Genomic DNA, 17010 nt, shown 5'->3' on the forward strand with positions numbered 1-17010 from the left:
CCGGCGTCATTCTCGTGGGCATGATTCCATCATGGTAACGGCTTGCGATTCGACCATAGTGCCGCACATTCGATGGTAATGGCACGTGTGAATCGCAGCGGGCAGCTCGTGAGTCGAAGCAAACGGAGAGCGATTCGACTGAAACTGTAAACAAGTTGCAATTTATTACATGCCTGGAGTAAAAGAAACAATTCGCCGATGATCTAAAAATCTATTTAGATATCCATTGTAGGAACGACTGCCCAAGTCTCCAGAATATCGTGACTAATTCCAATGTTGATGCGATACCAACTGTATGAGTGTGAACGTTTAATTTGTCTAGGGGAGTATGTTGTTGACAGAGGAGGCCGTCCTAACTTCAAAATAATTCAGATGAGATCTTCCGATTGAGTTTTGTCCCATAAATTCTATAGCTTCCAGTTGAAGGTAGTTAAAGGAAAACACAGGGATTCTACTCACCGATAGCAAATTACCTGTTACCGAAAGGACGTACTTAGATGAAAGAAACCACAAGGCTTCCAGCTTTGCCCGATCGAGAGCTGGCTACAATTTCCATGGTGCCGCTGTAAAGCCTTCCGAAAGTTTCTAGCAGCGTATTCGAAAGTCTACACAGTCCTGTACGTCTGTTTGTGCTCCGTCCATGGCACCAGACGTTAAACCGAACTGCCACGAGGCCCTCCAGATGTACCTGGGGGCTTGAGTGCAGGGCCAGTCACCCTGCCTCAAGTAACTTATCGACTACAGAAAGCAGATACAATTATGCGATACCCGGATTTCACGATAACAGACCCCCGCACCGTCCAAAAAATAATTTTCTCATGGAACGTACGCACTTTCTACAGAGCCGTAGCCTTGAAGCAACTTGATGACGCCCTAGCCATACTGAACATGGACCTCGTAGCTCTACAAGAGATCCGTTGGTTAGGGAATGGTGTGCATAACAGGCGCGGTATTAACCGCTACGACATTTACTTCAGCTGACACGACCGCCACCAGATGCTCGGGGAACGGGTTTCGCCGTCGGTCCACAGCTTAAAATCCGAAATCATCGGCTTCAAGGCTATCAATGATAGGCTATGCACCCTTCGCATGCGAGGCAGATTCTTCAACATCAGTCTCATCAACGTTCACGCCCCTACCGAAGACAAGGATGAAGAGGAGAAGGACCTGTTCTACGGCCGCCTCACAAAAATCATTGACCAGTGTCCCAGGCACGATGTTAAAATCATCCTGGGGGACTTCAATGCAAAAGTCGGTAGGGAGCCAATGTCCCGCCAATACATTGGAAGTCACAGCCTACATGAGCACAGTAACGACAATGGTAGTGGATTGGTCCAGTTTGCAGCTGCAAACAATCTGGTTGTGGAAAGTACCAAGTTTGCGCGCCGGGACATTCACAAAGCTACGTGGGTGTCTCCGGATGGAGCCACTTCCAATCAGATAGACCACGTGTTGATTACCCGCCGAAGACAGTCGAGCTTGTTGAACGTCAGAACGTATCCTGGGGCCAACATCGAATCCGATCACTATTTGGTTGGCTAAGTGATTCGTTGCAGAATCGCCCGTCCCCGCGTCAATGGGGGCGAAGCTAACACGCAGGCTCGGCTCAACACGGACTCCCTAAAGGACAGTCACGTCCAACAGGCATTCAAATCCGCTTTAGAAGAGACTCTACTACCAGAAAACGAATATGAAACTACGAGCGAACGGTGGAACGCTCTAAAAACAAAAATAATAAACTGTGCCAATACCACACACCAGCTCTGGCTGGTTCGAAGAAGAATGTAGACAAGTGACCGAACGTAAAAACTGCGCATACCGAGTAATGCAGCAGCGGCATAGAACGCGGGCATGCGCAGAGGAATACTCACGGCTCAGGAGAGAAGAGAAAAGAGTTCACCGCACCAAAAAACGCTGCTTTGGGAAGAGCAGCGGGTGCGGGAACTTCAAGAAAGCAGAGTGCGTTACGGACCGGGAAGAAAGTTTTACCAGGAGATAGCAGGTCGCCGAAATAACTTTAGACCAAAGGTGACCTGCTGTCGGAATAAGGATGGGGATCTGGTCAGTTACCAGCCAGAGGTCCTCTCGCGATGGGCTCAGTACTTTGATGAATTGCTAAATGATCAGTTCAACGAACAGCTAGAGGCTCCACTGGCAGATGATATCATGCTACCGCCACCTAGCATTGAAGAAACACGAATGGCCATCCGTCGGCTCAAGAACAACAAGGCACCAGGCACCGACGGAATAGTAGCCGAACTGATCAAAAACGATGGTGCAGCACTCGAACAGGAAATTCAATCAAATTATTACTGAGGTATGGGATAGCGAATCGATGCCTTGTGATTGGAATCTTGAAATCATCTAACCCATTTACAACAAGGGAGATAGGCTAGAGTGCAGCAATAACAGGCGTATTACGGTGTTGAATACCGCCTACAAGATTTTCTCCCTTATCTTACAAGATCGACTTGTCCCATTCGTTGAAGAGATAGTCGGAAACTATCAGAGAGCATTCCGAAACGGAAAATCAACCACTGACCAGATCTTCACGATGCGGCAAATCTTGGAGAAGATGGCGGAGCAGCAGCATCTACTCCCACCATCTCTTCATTGATTTTAAAGCCGCATATGACAGCATAGCCAGGGTAAAACTGTACGACGCAATGAGCTCTTTTGGAATCCCGGCCAAGCTTATCAGGTTTGTAAGAATGACAATGGCCAACATCACATTCCAGGTGAGGGTGGATGGAAAACTCTCAGGGCCCTTTGCTACCACCAAGGGCCTGCGCCAGGGAGATGGGCTTGCCTGTCTCCTCTTCAATCTAGCGCTAGAGAGAGCCATCCGCGACTCGGAGGTGGAAACTTCCGATTCTATAAGTCAATCCAGATCCTGGCATTCGCTGATGACATAGACATCATTGGTTTGAGGCTCTCCTATGTAGCAGAAGCTTATCAAAGGATCGAGCGTGCGGCACAGAACCTCGGGTTGGAGATCAACGAGGCGAAAAGCAAAATGATGGTAGCACCACCAGCGGCCCTGCTAACAAACACTGATTTACGCAGATAGGTGACCGCACCTTCAAAGTCGTCCAAAACTTCACCTATCTGGGGTCAAAAGTCAGCATCGACAACAACATTGATGTTGAGTTACGCGCAAGGGTGCTGGCTGCCGACCGATCATACTGCAGCCTGAGGAAACTTCTCCACTCTAAATACCTGTCGCGACGGACGAAGCTGGGACTGTACAGAACATTAATAGAAGCCCTCTTAGCCGCGTTGGAGAGGAAGATCCTCAGAAGGATTTTTGGCCCCGTATGTGTGAAAGGCCAATGGAGGAGCCGCTATAATGACGAGCTCTACGAGCTGTACGATGATCTCACTATAATGCAGCGCATTAGACTCGCCAGGCTCCGGTGGGCTGGTCACGTCATGAGAATGACACCGGACGACCCAGCCCGTAAAGTCCTTTTAGGCCGTCCACACGGACAGAGGAGGCGTGGTAGGCCCAAATTGAGATGGAGTAATGTTTCGAGGGTTGTTGCAGCAGGCCAAGACCGCAAAGCGGTTGTAGCGCCCGACAAGTAAATAAGTAAGTAAGAGTAGAAGATTGTTTATAATAGTTTTCTTTAACTAATTACACCTTTTCGAGTGTTTTAAATCGTGTATTTGCGGTGCCAAAATTAGGAACACAGCCAGCCTGCCCAAAATTAAGAGCATTCTGCCGAAAATAGGAGCAAAACCAATGTGGTTCCATTTTTGCTAATTTTTCCACAAAACTGATTTCAATCGATAAATCATGCATGCTGAAACAATCTTTGATAGTTACTTTACAACTAAAATAATACCACCTTCAATCAAAATTATGAAGTTAAATAATTGTATTTGTATTTTTTTCTGATCAGCTTCAGATTAGTGCGTGCCGAACACTGGTACAGTTACCCTACTTCCATAGATACCAACCGACATCCGAGAATCAGCGTTTGCTTCAATTGGTTTTCTCCTGGCTGCCTACTAGACCCAGTTTTAGCATGTTAGTTAGACAGTCTCAACAAAAGATCCATCATGAATCATAATAAGCCCGTCGCATGATTGGACCAAATGGCGAATATTCGTTGTACTGTTGTCATCAATTTGAATCACACCTCCGTTCGTTTGTTATTTTGAAACACAAATTAACGTGGTATATGTTTTATTTTTGCCGCACTTTTAACGAGTATGTAACCAAAACGAAACAAAACTCCGAAAAAACGTAAAGTTTGCATTTGGTCGCCTATTTTGCGACGGTTAAATTCCATTCGTAATATAAACAAATGTTATTTGCGCACTATAAAAATTCGCATCAACGATGGGCTTTCCTTCACTATTCGCATTTCTCGTAAATGTTGCACCGGAGGAGCTGCACTTTTCCGAACGTTGCTGTGAATGTTTGACGTGTTATCGGCCAGGGACAGATTAAGGGTAACATTGCTTACTACGCATGTCGAAGTTACTTCACCTTTGCCCCGAACTTGAGCATCCGCTGCAGGGGCGGTATTCGCTGTCGCTGGTAACTGTTCCGCATTAGTTTGCGGACTAAGCCTTTCCATATTATTTTCTCTATTGCACGGTACTACGATCGACGTGTCTACCATACGCTGGAGGTCAGCTTTTGGCGGTTCTTCGATGCTTCTCGAGGAACACGGTACGGACTCTGCACAGTTGCGCTCCACTGGTTGGGCCGATAAGGGTTGCGGATTTAGCCTCTCCACATTCTGTTCGTCAATGACCGGTGCTAACTTCGATGTTGGTGCCAAACGCGGTGGATCAGTTTTTTGCGGTATCGGTTCTTCACAATTGCGTATAGCCACCGGTTGCGTATTTTCATTATCACACAATACTTTTTTACCACCTTTCATTTGTTTCGAATATGATTCAACCGATTGATTTTTAGTTGGACCATGCCGTTTCTCATCATCCGCGTTCATCTGCTTTCGAGACCGTTTACGTGTGGTGGCTGGGTTTTGCGTAGGCCTGATTTCGTCTGAAGTTTTGCTAGGAATTACCGTGGTGGAATTGCTTGCTGATGGCGCGGAAACGCTCGGCAGCTCTTCCGTTAAGCATTTACCAGAACTTGGGGCATTTCTCCACCTGTTCGATTTTTCAACTGGCTCAACATTTGTCACCGACTTCTGACGCTGCTGGGTGCTTGATTGTTTGAACGGTTTTACCTTTTCGTTGGGCTGATGATGATTATACACTAACGCAGAGTTAACGACTTCGGTCGCTGCCAACATTTTTGAAATGCTTGCGGAGCTAGAAGCATCGTTTGGCTGCTGCTGTACGGGAACGGTATCATTTTCAGATTTTTTATCACAAACACTATTTGGTACAACGTTCGGCGTCTTATCCGTTCGCATAACGGTTGATGGGTGGTAGTTGTTATTCTCATTACGCTGGCTTCTAGCACATCGGTTTCTCGGTGAAGTATGTAGCCTTTTCCCTAGACTTTGCAACGGTTTCTTCAGATCTGAATGACTTGCGGCTCTGACCCTGTGCTCTGAATGTTTGTCTGACCTTAATTGTGCATGCTTGGAGGATTTCTGAAGCGCCGGTTTTCGTGTCCCAGCTGATTTCGGTACGTTCCCTCGTGGTCCTGCGCTTGCTGGATCATTGGACCCTTTCCCTTCTAATCTTGCTATCGTGCTGTTCGTTTCGTCTGCTTGCCTTGCAGTTACCTTGTGCAAAACACGATAAGTGGTATGATCATCATCGGGACAAAAACGTGCCAATGGTTTACTGCTTAGCGGAGTTGAGCTTATTTCACCCAGTCCGTTATTTGTTGCTGTTAAGCTTTGTGGGGGGTTCCCATCATCGCTGTTCCGCACAGCCGCCATGCTCGGGGGTGATACGCTGTCCGGCGCTTCATTCTTAATGGGCGTTAGAAACAGTGATTCCATAATAGTTTGTATCGATGAGTCCGAAGGACCGGAGGAGTAATAATTCGGCACATGTTGGCTGCTTGTGTCCTGCGATGGCTTGGCCGGCGAGTGTACTACTACCATCGGTGTCATGAGCGTACTATCCCAAACACTGTGTTTAACGTCCGGGGACTTTAACTTACTCGGAATACTGTCAAGGGCAGAAGTTATCGACAAAGTAATTGGTGAAAAGTACGTTGATGAAAGTTTAGGAGATGTCTCGCAGGATGGCTTAGTCTCAACCGCCAGTGCTGCAGTTTCTAACTTTTGCCTCTTGTCCGCTACGCTTGCCACGCTATCGATAGACAATTTTCTCTTGGGATAAATGCTAACCATCGGTAATACGCTGGGCAGTGCTGCTTTTTGTACATTGGTACAGACCCTCTTCCTTTCCAATCTTTCACGGACGGCCTCTGCAGTGGATACTTTAGGTTTCTTGCTCGCCTCGCCCGTACTCTCTTTCGGTTTACTGGTTTCAATTTCAACCTCGGCAGCTACGCTCAATTCTACCGATTCGTTCAATGCCGCACAGGAGCTCGTTTCATCCATGTCGACCCGCTCATTAAAACTCATAAAGTAGGTTTGAATTGACATTTTCAAAGATTTCGGTGATTGTTTCCCGCTGCTCGCCCGTACGGCAGAATAGCTGTTAGAACGTTTATCGCACAAGTTCAGGCAATGCGAACTGCTTTCACTTAACGAAGTTGCTTCAGAAATTGATGATGGCTGCTGCAGCTTGGAGTCTGTAGCCGCAGCACCATCATTATCTTTTATCATTGACGTACTGTTCGCACGGGATGTTTCATTAGAAACTGATGGTAGTAACACACCGTCCGTCTGTAGATTATCCTTACGGCGTATTTCATTACGAACGATTGCTTCATGTGCCGGATCTCCTTTTTTGGTTGCTACCGAAAATGCCGGTTTTGGTGCATTATTTGCGGCAAGAATGCTGCTTGCATTGCCAGCACCACCAACCCCTGCACCAGGACTAATACGGCTTGCATCGAAGCTCATAGATTTTAGAACATGGTCGTCACTCTCCTTACCTGAACTACGCCGATCAGTTTTGCTTCCAGCTAATGCATCTGTAAATGAAATCGTGAATATCGAGGAATTAACATCTGTATAATTCAATTGACTATTTGCAACCTTCTACGAACAATCCATTATTACTTACTAAGGGTTGTTGGGTCTGCTTGCTTGATTACTGTCGAGAATGGTGATGTTTGTGGTTGATTCAGGTGGATTCCATGAGCCTCATTCGTAGCTTTTTTTGGAATCGTGGCATGCTGTGAAGTTTCTGAACTGTGCACCTTTGTTGGATTTTGCTCGTTTGTTGTTGGTTTACGTTGGCAAAGCTCATTTTGTTGCTCTTCCTTACCAGCACCGCTGCTCTGCACATCGTCGGCAGGTTCAAATTTTGATTTTCTTCTCGATGATTTGTTGTGCTTGGCTTTCCTGTCATCCAACGCGTTGATATTGTCATCTTGACCGTGATTGGTTTCAGCATTTAAATGAATATCCTTGCTACTCCTCGCTTCACCTTTGTCGCGTTTCAGATCGACTAGCGTGCTACATACATCTTCAGCACTAGCCTCTGCACTGGAGCTACTAGCTTTATCCAAGCTCGTAGATTTTAGAACAAGGTCGTCACTCTCCTTTGCTGAACTTCGCCGATCAGTTTTGCTTCCAACTAATGTATCTGTAGCTGAAACTGTAGATTTCGATACGTTATTGTGTGTATTGTTTAATGTGCAACACCTTCTGCAAGCGAATAATTACACTTACTAAGAGCGGTTGGCTCTGCGTGTTTGTTTGCTGTCGAAGATGTCGATTCTTGTGGCTGATGACCCTTATCCATACAGTGCTTAGGAATTGTGTCATCCTGGGAAGATTTCGACCTATCCACTTTGCGTTCACAGGTTAGTGTTGTTGTATTTTGCTCGTTTGTTGTTGGTTTAAGCTGGCAAAGCTCATTTCGTTGCTCTTCCTTACCAGCACCGCTCTGCACATCGTCGGCAGGTTCAAATTTTGATTTTCTTTTCGATGATTTGTTGTGCTTAACTTTCGTTTTATCGAGCTTATTGGTATTAGCAGTTGAATTAGCGCCTTCACTAGGTTGCTTCCTACAATCATCCGATACTTGAATGTCACTTGCCTTACTGTTAGTATCCACTGTTAACGTTGATTTGTTGTGATCGGTAGAGATCCGGCGAAATGGTGCTTTTGATGTGCTCGGTTGCTCCACTTCGTTCGAAGCAATCTCTTGCAGTTTGATATCTGTGCTTTTCCCTTGCATATGTTCAGCTGCATGATTTAAACCTGCATTTGTCAGCTTGTCATGCTTTATACCATCATGAAATTCTGGTGTTCGGCGGTCAATATCCAGACAACCTTGTTTAACATCAGAAAGTCTAGGATTGCTCCTATAGCGATCGTCATCTTCAATTCGTCCATGACGGTAAGACGCGGGCTTCTCACAAGATCTTCGTTCCTTATCCCGCGTACGACCTTCGTGGGGACTTAGCTCTTTAGTCTCACGGCTTCGCTCGCTATGCGTTTCTTTAAAACGACTTCGCTCGCTGCTACGCCGTTCCTTGGGACTGTGGTGACGGTCATAGAGGCTTTTGCGATGCCGCTCACGGTACCTTTCGCGATCACGCTCTCTGTCACCATCGTGGCATCGGTCACGATCACGATGACGATTTCTGTCCTGATCACGGTCGCGATATCGATCCTGGTCCCGGTGTCGCTCTTTTTCTCTATCGCTCGTTCTATCTCGACCGTGGCTCCGATCCCGTTCGGGAACAGCTTTGCTTGTGCGCACCCGATCATGCTCACGATCCCGGTTGCGGCTCGAGTCTCTACCGTCATCAATAATACATTCGCTTTGCAAACGCTCGCAGCATTCAACGGAGAGTGTTGGCGGTGTTTGAGTGAACCTCGTTTCACAGTGAGCACTTTTGGCAGTATGAAATTTTCGCCGAAACACGGCATCATCGCACTGTTTTCTTAACTCACTAATCGTTGCATCCTTCCGTTGGATCTCAGCTTTGGCAGTCAGAAGCAGCGATGACACATTTTCAAGCAATATTTTATTCTTCCTAACGATGTCTGTTTTCTCTTGTTCTGCCGCTTGCACTCTTTCTTCGAGTTCTTTTATATGTTGTCGTAGAGTCAGAAGCTCAAGACTCTCCTAGAGAATAAAGGTAGTTTTAATAGCGAGGACATAGGGATAAGGTTAGCGAACGCACCTGTCGAGCCTCCTTCTCGATGTGGTCGAGGTCCGCATATATATCAAAGTCTTCCGACATTATGACCGTCGGAAGTGGCACCAAACCAACACCTCACAATATTAAGTCTTCTTAATTTGTAGCCGCTTTTCTGGATTGCAATGTTATTTACTTGAGCCTCGTCGAACGAAGCTGTCACAGTGTTGCTGCGTTTGTTTGGCGCTCTTTCGACAAAATGTCAAACAAGATTACAACGCGACTACACGTGCGTATCGGAATGGATGCCATCAACAGACGCATAAAACCGCAAATTCGTGGAAATATTGAAATTTATGTTGAAATTGATTTCTTTATTCTATTCGGTATTGGTAGCAGTTTAAAGTATTGCACATTAATTGAAAAAAATCAAGAAGAAGAAAACGGACACATCTGTGCGTGCTTGAATGTGTGCACCCCAGTTGTCAACTGAGCTGCATGATACAACCTCTCGGTCCATTTAGTTCAATATTTCATTCTTGTTGTCTCGTGTTTTTTTCTTTTGTGACGCGCTCAGTCAAGCCTCTACTGTGATTTATTTATGTTTACGGAACACAGTATTTTGGAAGTTCCAATGAAACAGACTGAAAATTTTAAGCAAAAATACGTCAATAACCTAGTTTAACTACTGAACTCGCACGCACGGTAGGTGTTCGTTAGTTATCAATCTGCAATTAAGAAAAACAAACTATCACATGAAAGTGTTAATTGTTGTTCTGAAAGCTAGCACGCTGACCTGAATCATCACCGGATCTATGAAATTTGTCTATTCTTTCGCTAATCTAGGCATTGTGTGTGAAATTGGAACAAAGAATTGCGTTGGAAGAGCTTCTGGCGTTTAAAATTGCAACATTCGTCTGGCAACCAAACCAAAACTAGTGCCAGACATCGCGTACACAAGGAATGTTCGAACAAAAATGGATGTATTGTCATGTTCTATATGAGTATGTGTTTGTGTGCCGAAATCATAAGCATACATGTGTATGTCTATGGTGAGATGGTGTAGGGTTTGTTCTTCAGGGAAAGATTAATTTGTTTTGGCTATCTGATATTATTAATATAAATGTGGCAACGCAACATAAATAAAAGAATCTCCAGAAGCTCAACCACTGCTCATTCCAAATCAACGAAATCGGTTCAATGTAAATGGTTCTACATTGACTCGTGGAAAAGACTAGGTCATTTTTAGCGATAGAAATTATTTATCACAAAATAGGCATCATTTTGCGAACAACTTTATCCCAAAATCTGTTTTCTTTCATTTCAGACATTTTTTTTTTATATGGTGATATACATGGTATTATAATACAACACATACCCACACACACACCCTCCGCATCAGCCGAGCGTACCCGAGCCGACGATGTTAAAATCCAGCACGCAACAGCAAAAAAACATCCTGAGCACCGTTATCGGCGCATTGCCTGACAATCGACCGATAACATCGTTACAGCTGGTTGAAGAGTTTGAAAAATGCCCCAAACACTTTCTGCCCATCAACAAGACTTACGATCAGGATCAAGATGCAGACTTGTGGCGCGAGAAAATGTTGATCGGCAAACGGACGACCAGGTATCTGTGTCTATCCAAGTCGGAAGGACTGCCGGGCTACATAGTGGAGACGTTGAAGATAATAAACGAGAAGGAAATTACTCCCGAAGGGTTCTCGCAGTTGATGAGAACGGCGGACACTGAGCAAAAGGCATGGCGCAAAAAGCAACTGGTCTATCGGTTGGCTAAAAAGGGGTCCGCCAAACAAGCCGTTACGGATATCATTCTGTGCTCCAGGCTTCGTCAGGCCCCGGAGGGTTTTACATTGGCCGGGTATGTAGAAATTGGGAGGCTTCGTTTTCTAGTCATCTTTATTTACAGCGTCATTTAAACCATGCTTTTCTTGTGTGTGTGTGTGTGTGTGTGTGTGTGTGTTTTTTTTTTTGTAGAGATATAAATGGCATTCTAGTGTGCTTCAAACTATCACCTGTGCCCCATCGTCCATCGCCAAGTGTGCCGACGCGGCAGAGCATAACTGACCTTGAGAAAACTATCGAAAATTTGAAGATACAGTCGAGCGTGAGTAATGTACGTAATTTTTATTTCCATTCCTGGTGCATTGTGTTTCATTGTGTTTGATCGTTTGCACACTGCAGCCACAACCGCAGGACCACGAGTACGAACAACTGCTGTCGTCATATCAGCTTTCACCAAAGCCTGTAGCCCCTAAGTCTCCCATGTATTCGACTGGTACACTGAACATTCACACCGACGTGGAAGGTGTTCCGTTTATGCTCAATCCCGCTTTAAAACATTACGCCACCGAAGTAAGCTAGTCCCCACCAGGGTAGGCTAATCGCCGATCAATTTCTAATAATGCTTGGATATCGTTTCAGATCCCACCCGTTTACAAGCTGACAGACACACAGCTAGAATATGATTTTCACTTAGAGAGACAAGTACTGTGCACAACCAAATCCCAAAACGTTCAATTGACAAATCCGTTCTTCCAATAAGACGATGAATCGCATTGCTACGTTTGTAAGCTCATATTCGCAACGTTCAACCTGAGCGCGAGCGAGCTTTCTAAGCTACGCGATGATTTACTACTGTTTCGAAATGCTAAAGAAATAGTGAATGCTCGAATATACTCCAGCATACATAATGGACGAATCTGTAGAGACAATATCAACTTCCTTGCCCAAATGCATACGTTTGATAACAATTAATTTTAAATGTGTATATTATACTATTTTCCGATAAGCTTCCGTTAGAGCAGGCATGTCGAACTTGCCACTCGTGGTCCACACGTAACCCGCCAAGAAATAGCGAAAGCTTTGTCTCTTTTAAATCAGACAAATGAATCATGAATTTAAAATTTTATTCACATCAGTGTAGGACATATAGGAAAAAAATCCGATACAATGTTTTCCACGCCATCCGCGAACCAAACCGAGTTTGACATCACTGCGTTAGTGTTTTACAATGACGATGAAAATAAAACTGTATGGCTAAAAGATTGAGAAGAAATATTGTTGTTTCATAATCTGATCACTAAGATTGGGTCTGACAAATAATTTTATCAATGATACATCGGGCTCTATATTATACTAGATCTGGGTTCAAAGCCGCAACAATGCCTCCCATCCTGTTGTTGCTACGGGAACAACAGTGGACGCAAAACGTCCCCGTTGGTGAACCGGCCACACGAAGGTATGGCCGATTCGGAAAAGAAGTCGCGCACCTTCCTTCGGGCGTTGAATCAACGGATGCAACGTACCTCGCGCAGGTCAGACAAGTGGCTTCATTCCCGGATTACCGGGCGATCTTCCAAAAGTGGACCTGATGGGAGGGGCGGTCGCGATTCTTCCAATTCCTCCGACGGTGCAGTTGGTACTACTAGAGCACCGGCCTGAATTCCGTAGGGAGGACGAGGTCGAATCTTCCGCTGACCAACGCCTGGACACTGGCTTCTCTCCTAGCTTCCGACGAAGTGGTAGACACCGTCGAATCCGTTCTCCGGAGGGAAGGATTATTTCGGATCTCGTGCCTGAAAAGAACCCTGAAACTCTTACGAAGTGTTCGTTTCGCCGGTTACGAATTGTGTCCAGTTTTTCAGCCAATTCAATATGGCTCGCTCGGGTTGTCATGCACGTGAAAATGACGCCCCATCGTTTTTCGACTGAGCGTTTTACAGTTACCACGAAAGGCCCGAAATAATCGACTCCTGTGTGCGTGAAGGGGAAAACGTATGCGTCTGTTCGGCAGGCAGGTAAGGGAGCCATTATAGGTGGTACTGGTTTCGCCCGGGCGTTCTTGCAATACTGGCATCTTGCCTTTACGTATCTAAATGCCACATTAAGTCCTGGAATGAAATACCTTTGTTGCAAGGCTGCCGGAACTATCTTATCCGATTGATGGTTGTACATTTCATGGTACCATTGGATAATCAAATGTGCTATGTGGTGGTGCTTCGGTAGTATTACCGGCACTCTAGCTGCCCTTGGGAGGTTTTGTGTATATTCCAACCTACTCCTGAAACGCATTCCGCCATTTTCGTCTAACATGGGCGTTAGTTTTGATAACGGTTCTATAGTTGTCAATTCTTTGTTTTCGGCCAGATCTTTCATCTCATCAGGATACGTTGCATCCGTTGATTCAACGCCCGAAGGAAGGTGCGCGACTTCTTTCCGAATCGGCCATACCTTCGCGTGGCCGGTTCACCAACGGGGACGTTTTGCGTCCATTGTTGTTCCCGTAGCAACAACACATCCTGAACGACTGACCGGTTGAATTCACGTAAAACGTTTTTATACTCAAATTAATACCATTAATTTGTTTGTATTCTTCCTTGATGGATTATTGGAAATTATTATTTAAGTTATTATTACTTTAAAGCTTTCAATACTTAATCCATCTGTTTATGAACGCGAATGTTACAGCATGTCCATTGTCCATCCGAACTTTGGCAATGGTAAAACGTCTGGTTCGTCGGTTATCTAGTAAATAAAATAACAAAAACAACAGAATATACTCAGTGACATCGTCACATTATTGTTTTATCTCAAACCCACATAAGGACACAATCGGGCAAAATATCTTGGTTTCGTACGAAATTTGCATGCTCTTTCACGACCGTTTAAGTATTTACTAGAACTTGGGGCATTTCTCCACCTGTTCGATTTTTCAACCGGCTCAACATTTGTCACCGACTTCTGACGCTGCTGGGTGCTTGATTGTTTGAACGGTTTTACACTAACGTAGAGCAAACGACTTCGGTCGCTGCCAAAATTTTGCCAAGACTGAAATTGGCACAACACATTCAAATAAACATCAATCGAACGTAAATGAAGGTTTGTGTTCGATTTGATCGTTACTTTTGGGCTGAGTATGTTTGGTACAGATAATAAGCGCTAAGCGTCAGTGATCGGCGATTCCTTTAAGTTCCCGATTGGTTCAGCGAGTTCGGTTGGTAGGTAGAAGAAGAGCGTACAACTTCCGTCTATATCCGTATAGAGTGTCGCTAGGCGTCGGCCCACTAAGCATATGGCCACCACCGCCAATATATTAAGTAAAAATAAAGAACTCTACAACTCCGAGGGCGTTCTCCGAGTTGTCAGACCGTTAAAAGGTTTTTTCAGGTGTCTTTTGTTGTAGCAGTTCCCTTCAAAGGAAACAACAGTTATTCTACGTATTTAACATGAAAAACAAATGTTGGATATTGTATTTTATGGGCTGAAAAGTCTGTCTATATGCTATGCGGACGAAACTGAATGATGGTCTTGAAACCACGTGCTCCCGTTGCAATATTAATACAAATGGAACAAGCGCACATTAAGTTCTTGCAATTTTCCTAGACTTTCCATTCACGTCACGACCGTCCTAACTTCAACTCCTATCACTTGAGCCAGTCGAACAGAATACGTATAGAAAACATCATAACCAATGGGTGGTTAGTATTTTGTTTCCAGTGTCAAATAGTAATAAGGTTAATTTATCTAATCTATTCATCGACGAATCTATCCACTGACACCGGTGATTGGCATGGCGGTTAACGTGTTTGGTCTTGTTAAAATTTTAAATACCAATGTGACTATTTCGTAGTTATATATTTTTATTTTAGTTCATCGATCCGCGAGTGGTGGCCCCCGTGAAGCAAACTTTCAAATTACAAATAACAGAAACTTAAGCTCGGATTTCATAAATTCACATGTAACAGGGCGCACAGAACGCACGATGAAATTTTGGAACGTGTCAGGTTTGAAACGATCACACACGGTATTAAAATAAGCGGCTTAGAAGAGCCAAAGTCGGCGGGAGATATATACAAAGCCGAGAAAGGAGCACCGGTGATTCGATCCGATTGCCAGGTAGTCCTGCGACAAACAGTCTGCGTGTATGTGTCAACACCAAGCGGTGCGCAGCGTCCGGCGTAATCAAGGATCACAGTGCAAAGCGGAACAATTTCCGCGCGACGGACTCAAGGCGTGCCAAGGAGCGAGCAACTGATGGCCATCATACCACAGCAGCATATGCCATTACGGAACGCACCAGCGAACGAGCAGTACAGCATTTTAATGCAGACCATCCAAGTTGGATCAGGCCAATATGTTGATTCCCCTTAGTGACAATATGCTCCAGCTTGTGTCGTGGAAGCTCAACTTATAATCAAGGAGCACTCCAAGGACTCCCACTCGCTAGTATGTGCTCCTTTGAAAAATGTTCCAGTCCTTTGTTCATTCCTCTGTCTTGTCTCGGGTATTGAATGTAATCCAATCCATACATCAACATGGATTTATGCCAAATCGATCCACGTGCACTAGTCTTTTGTCTCTTATCTCTACTGTATATACTCTCTACTTCTACTAAATTCTCTACTTCTCTACTGCAATATGGCTTCCGGGCATTACGTCAGGGCAGCCTTCGTCGACAGTATCTTTATACTGTATTGTTGACCATGATGTTATCTAAACTTGGCATTGCAGATCCACTACTTTCTTGGCTGAAATCGTATCTTTACGGTAGAAATTATAGAACAAGAGTGGAGTACTCTCTGCCCTTTAAAGCTACGTCTGGCGTACCTCAAGGGAGTGTTCTACCTCCAGACGGCTGTCTCCTCCATGCCGATGGTTTGAACTTTTATATGCCTGTGCCCTAGTGCGTCGATTGTTTGAATCTTCAATACTTCCTTATTTCCTTCTATTCCTGGTGTTGTTCCAACGGGCTTGCCCTTTGCCCCGATAAGTGTTATGTTATGTCGTTTGGTCGTTGGACTTCCAAAATACTGTGGGACTATTCCTTTTGCGGAACCAAATTGTTGTAGAGTTACTACCACTAAGGATCTCTGGTTTGACGATAAACTGTCTTTAACGAATCACGACCACGCTCAATAAAGCTAATAAAACGCTTGGATTTATTATGCGTCTGTCCTCTGAAATGTCTCAAATGGGTTGAGAGGGTGGTTTGTTCTATGTGGTCGACTGCTTGGTCTTGAATCGATTAGAATGCGATACTCCCATATTCGTTCCTATTTTATCCCCTGTCTCATCTCGAATGAACTTGATGCTTCTGCGCTTTTATCCTTGATATTTCCTGTCCTGTATATTCCCTCCAGACCTCCGCTGTCCGGCCATAGTCAGAATGACCCTTTCCTATGAGCGCTCGCGACCTTTAACGGTTCTTATCACCTATTTGATTTTGGTATCTCTGAATCCCGTTTCCGCTCTCGTCTTCTTGATTCCTCTTCCCTCTCCGTTGTTTGGGCTAAGAATATATTTTTTGATAAACACAAGTGCCATGCAAAAAAATAAAAATAAAATAGAAATTAAACTATTTTATTTCTATTTTTTTAACTTTACTTTATAATGATTTTTATTATTATTTTTTTTATTTCAGGCAAGATTTTACTCACGGCATGCAAAAACGGACGGCATTGGACGGCACTCTGTAGCAACCGGTTGTGATTGACATTTTGTATTGGTTTTTTTTTTTAACATTTCAGCTAACGTGTCGTTAATTAAACTGTCAAAATCACAAAACCACAAAAGCTCTGGTTTGGTTCACTTCCACTTCCCCCTGGTCAGATTATGTGCAGTATTAGATTTGCCCACATTTATGTGCAGTACCAGGCTGCTGAGGAACAATACTCAGCAGTCCATCCATCCAATGTACTCAGTCTTCTGACTAGTTATCTTATGATCTATCAATGACATCAGTTGGCAGTTTAGCTTATGAAAATAATCAGAGAAAACAAACATATATTCCGCAAACCAGAGAAGGTGTTGAAT

General features: G+C 44.5%; 2 protein-coding genes across 4 annotated transcripts; one reads left to right on the forward strand and one right to left on the reverse strand.

Annotated features, from left to right (window-relative positions):
• Positions 1-4154: 4154 nt before the first annotated feature.
• Positions 4155-9411, reverse strand: LOC118513480. Its single transcript, XM_036059278.1, has 4 exons — positions 9218-9411; positions 7752-9159; positions 7141-7677; positions 4155-7048 (listed from the first exon to the last, which is right to left on the reverse strand). The coding sequence occupies exons 1-4, from the start codon at positions 9275-9277 to the stop codon at positions 4317-4319; spliced, it is 4737 nt and encodes a 1578-aa protein (XP_035915171.1). The 5' UTR covers positions 9278-9411; the 3' UTR covers positions 4155-4316.
• Positions 9412-9696: 285 nt separating this feature from the next.
• LOC118508840 (multivesicular body subunit 12B-like) lies at positions 9697-12253 on the forward strand. Of its 3 annotated transcripts, XM_036048589.1 has the most exons (6): positions 9737-9877; positions 10019-10176; positions 10500-11056; positions 11173-11311; positions 11380-11550; positions 11620-12253. In XM_036048589.1, the coding sequence occupies exons 3-6, from the start codon at positions 10596-10598 to the stop codon at positions 11737-11739; spliced, it is 891 nt and encodes a 296-aa protein (XP_035904482.1). In that variant the 5' UTR covers positions 9737-9877; positions 10019-10176; positions 10500-10595; the 3' UTR covers positions 11740-12253. The 3 variants fall into 3 exon arrangements, with proteins under 3 accessions (XP_035904481.1, XP_035904483.1, XP_035904482.1); XM_036048588.1 differs by lacking the exon at positions 10019-10176 and having other exon boundaries at positions 9697-9877; XM_036048590.1 differs by lacking the exon at positions 10019-10176 and having other exon boundaries at positions 9730-9877; positions 11173-11302.
• Positions 12254-17010: the final 4757 nt, after the last annotated feature.

The sequence above is a fragment of the Anopheles stephensi genome, chromosome 3, assembly GCF_013141755.1.
Source record: "Anopheles stephensi strain Indian chromosome 3, UCI_ANSTEP_V1.0, whole genome shotgun sequence".
NCBI classification, from domain to species: Eukaryota; Metazoa; Arthropoda; class Insecta; order Diptera; family Culicidae; genus Anopheles; species Anopheles stephensi.

Excerpts from the sequence above, each read along its gene's own strand:
- LOC118508840 (XM_036048588.1), top strand. The coding sequence starts at position 10,596 with ATGTTAAAATCCAGCACGCAACAGCAAAAAAACATCCTGAGCACCGTT. Across the intron at positions 11,057-11,172 it reads GAGGGTTTTACATTGGCCGG|AGATATAAATGGCATTCTAG; the intron begins GTATGTAGAAAT and ends TTTTTTTTGTAG. Across the intron at positions 11,551-11,619 it reads TAAAACATTACGCCACCGAA|ATCCCACCCGTTTACAAGCT; the intron begins GTAAGCTAGTCC and ends ATATCGTTTCAG.
- LOC118513480 (XM_036059278.1), bottom strand. The coding sequence starts at position 9,277 with ATGTCGGAAGACTTTGATATATATGCGGACCTCGACCACATCGAGAAG. Across the intron at positions 7,678-7,751 it reads CGCAGAGCCAACCGCTCTTA|TTTCAGCTACAGATACATTA; the intron begins GTAAGTGTAATT and ends CGAAATCTACAG. Across the intron at positions 7,049-7,140 it reads AGCAGACCCAACAACCCTTA|ATGCATTAGCTGGAAGCAAA; the intron begins GTAAGTAATAAT and ends TTTCATTTACAG.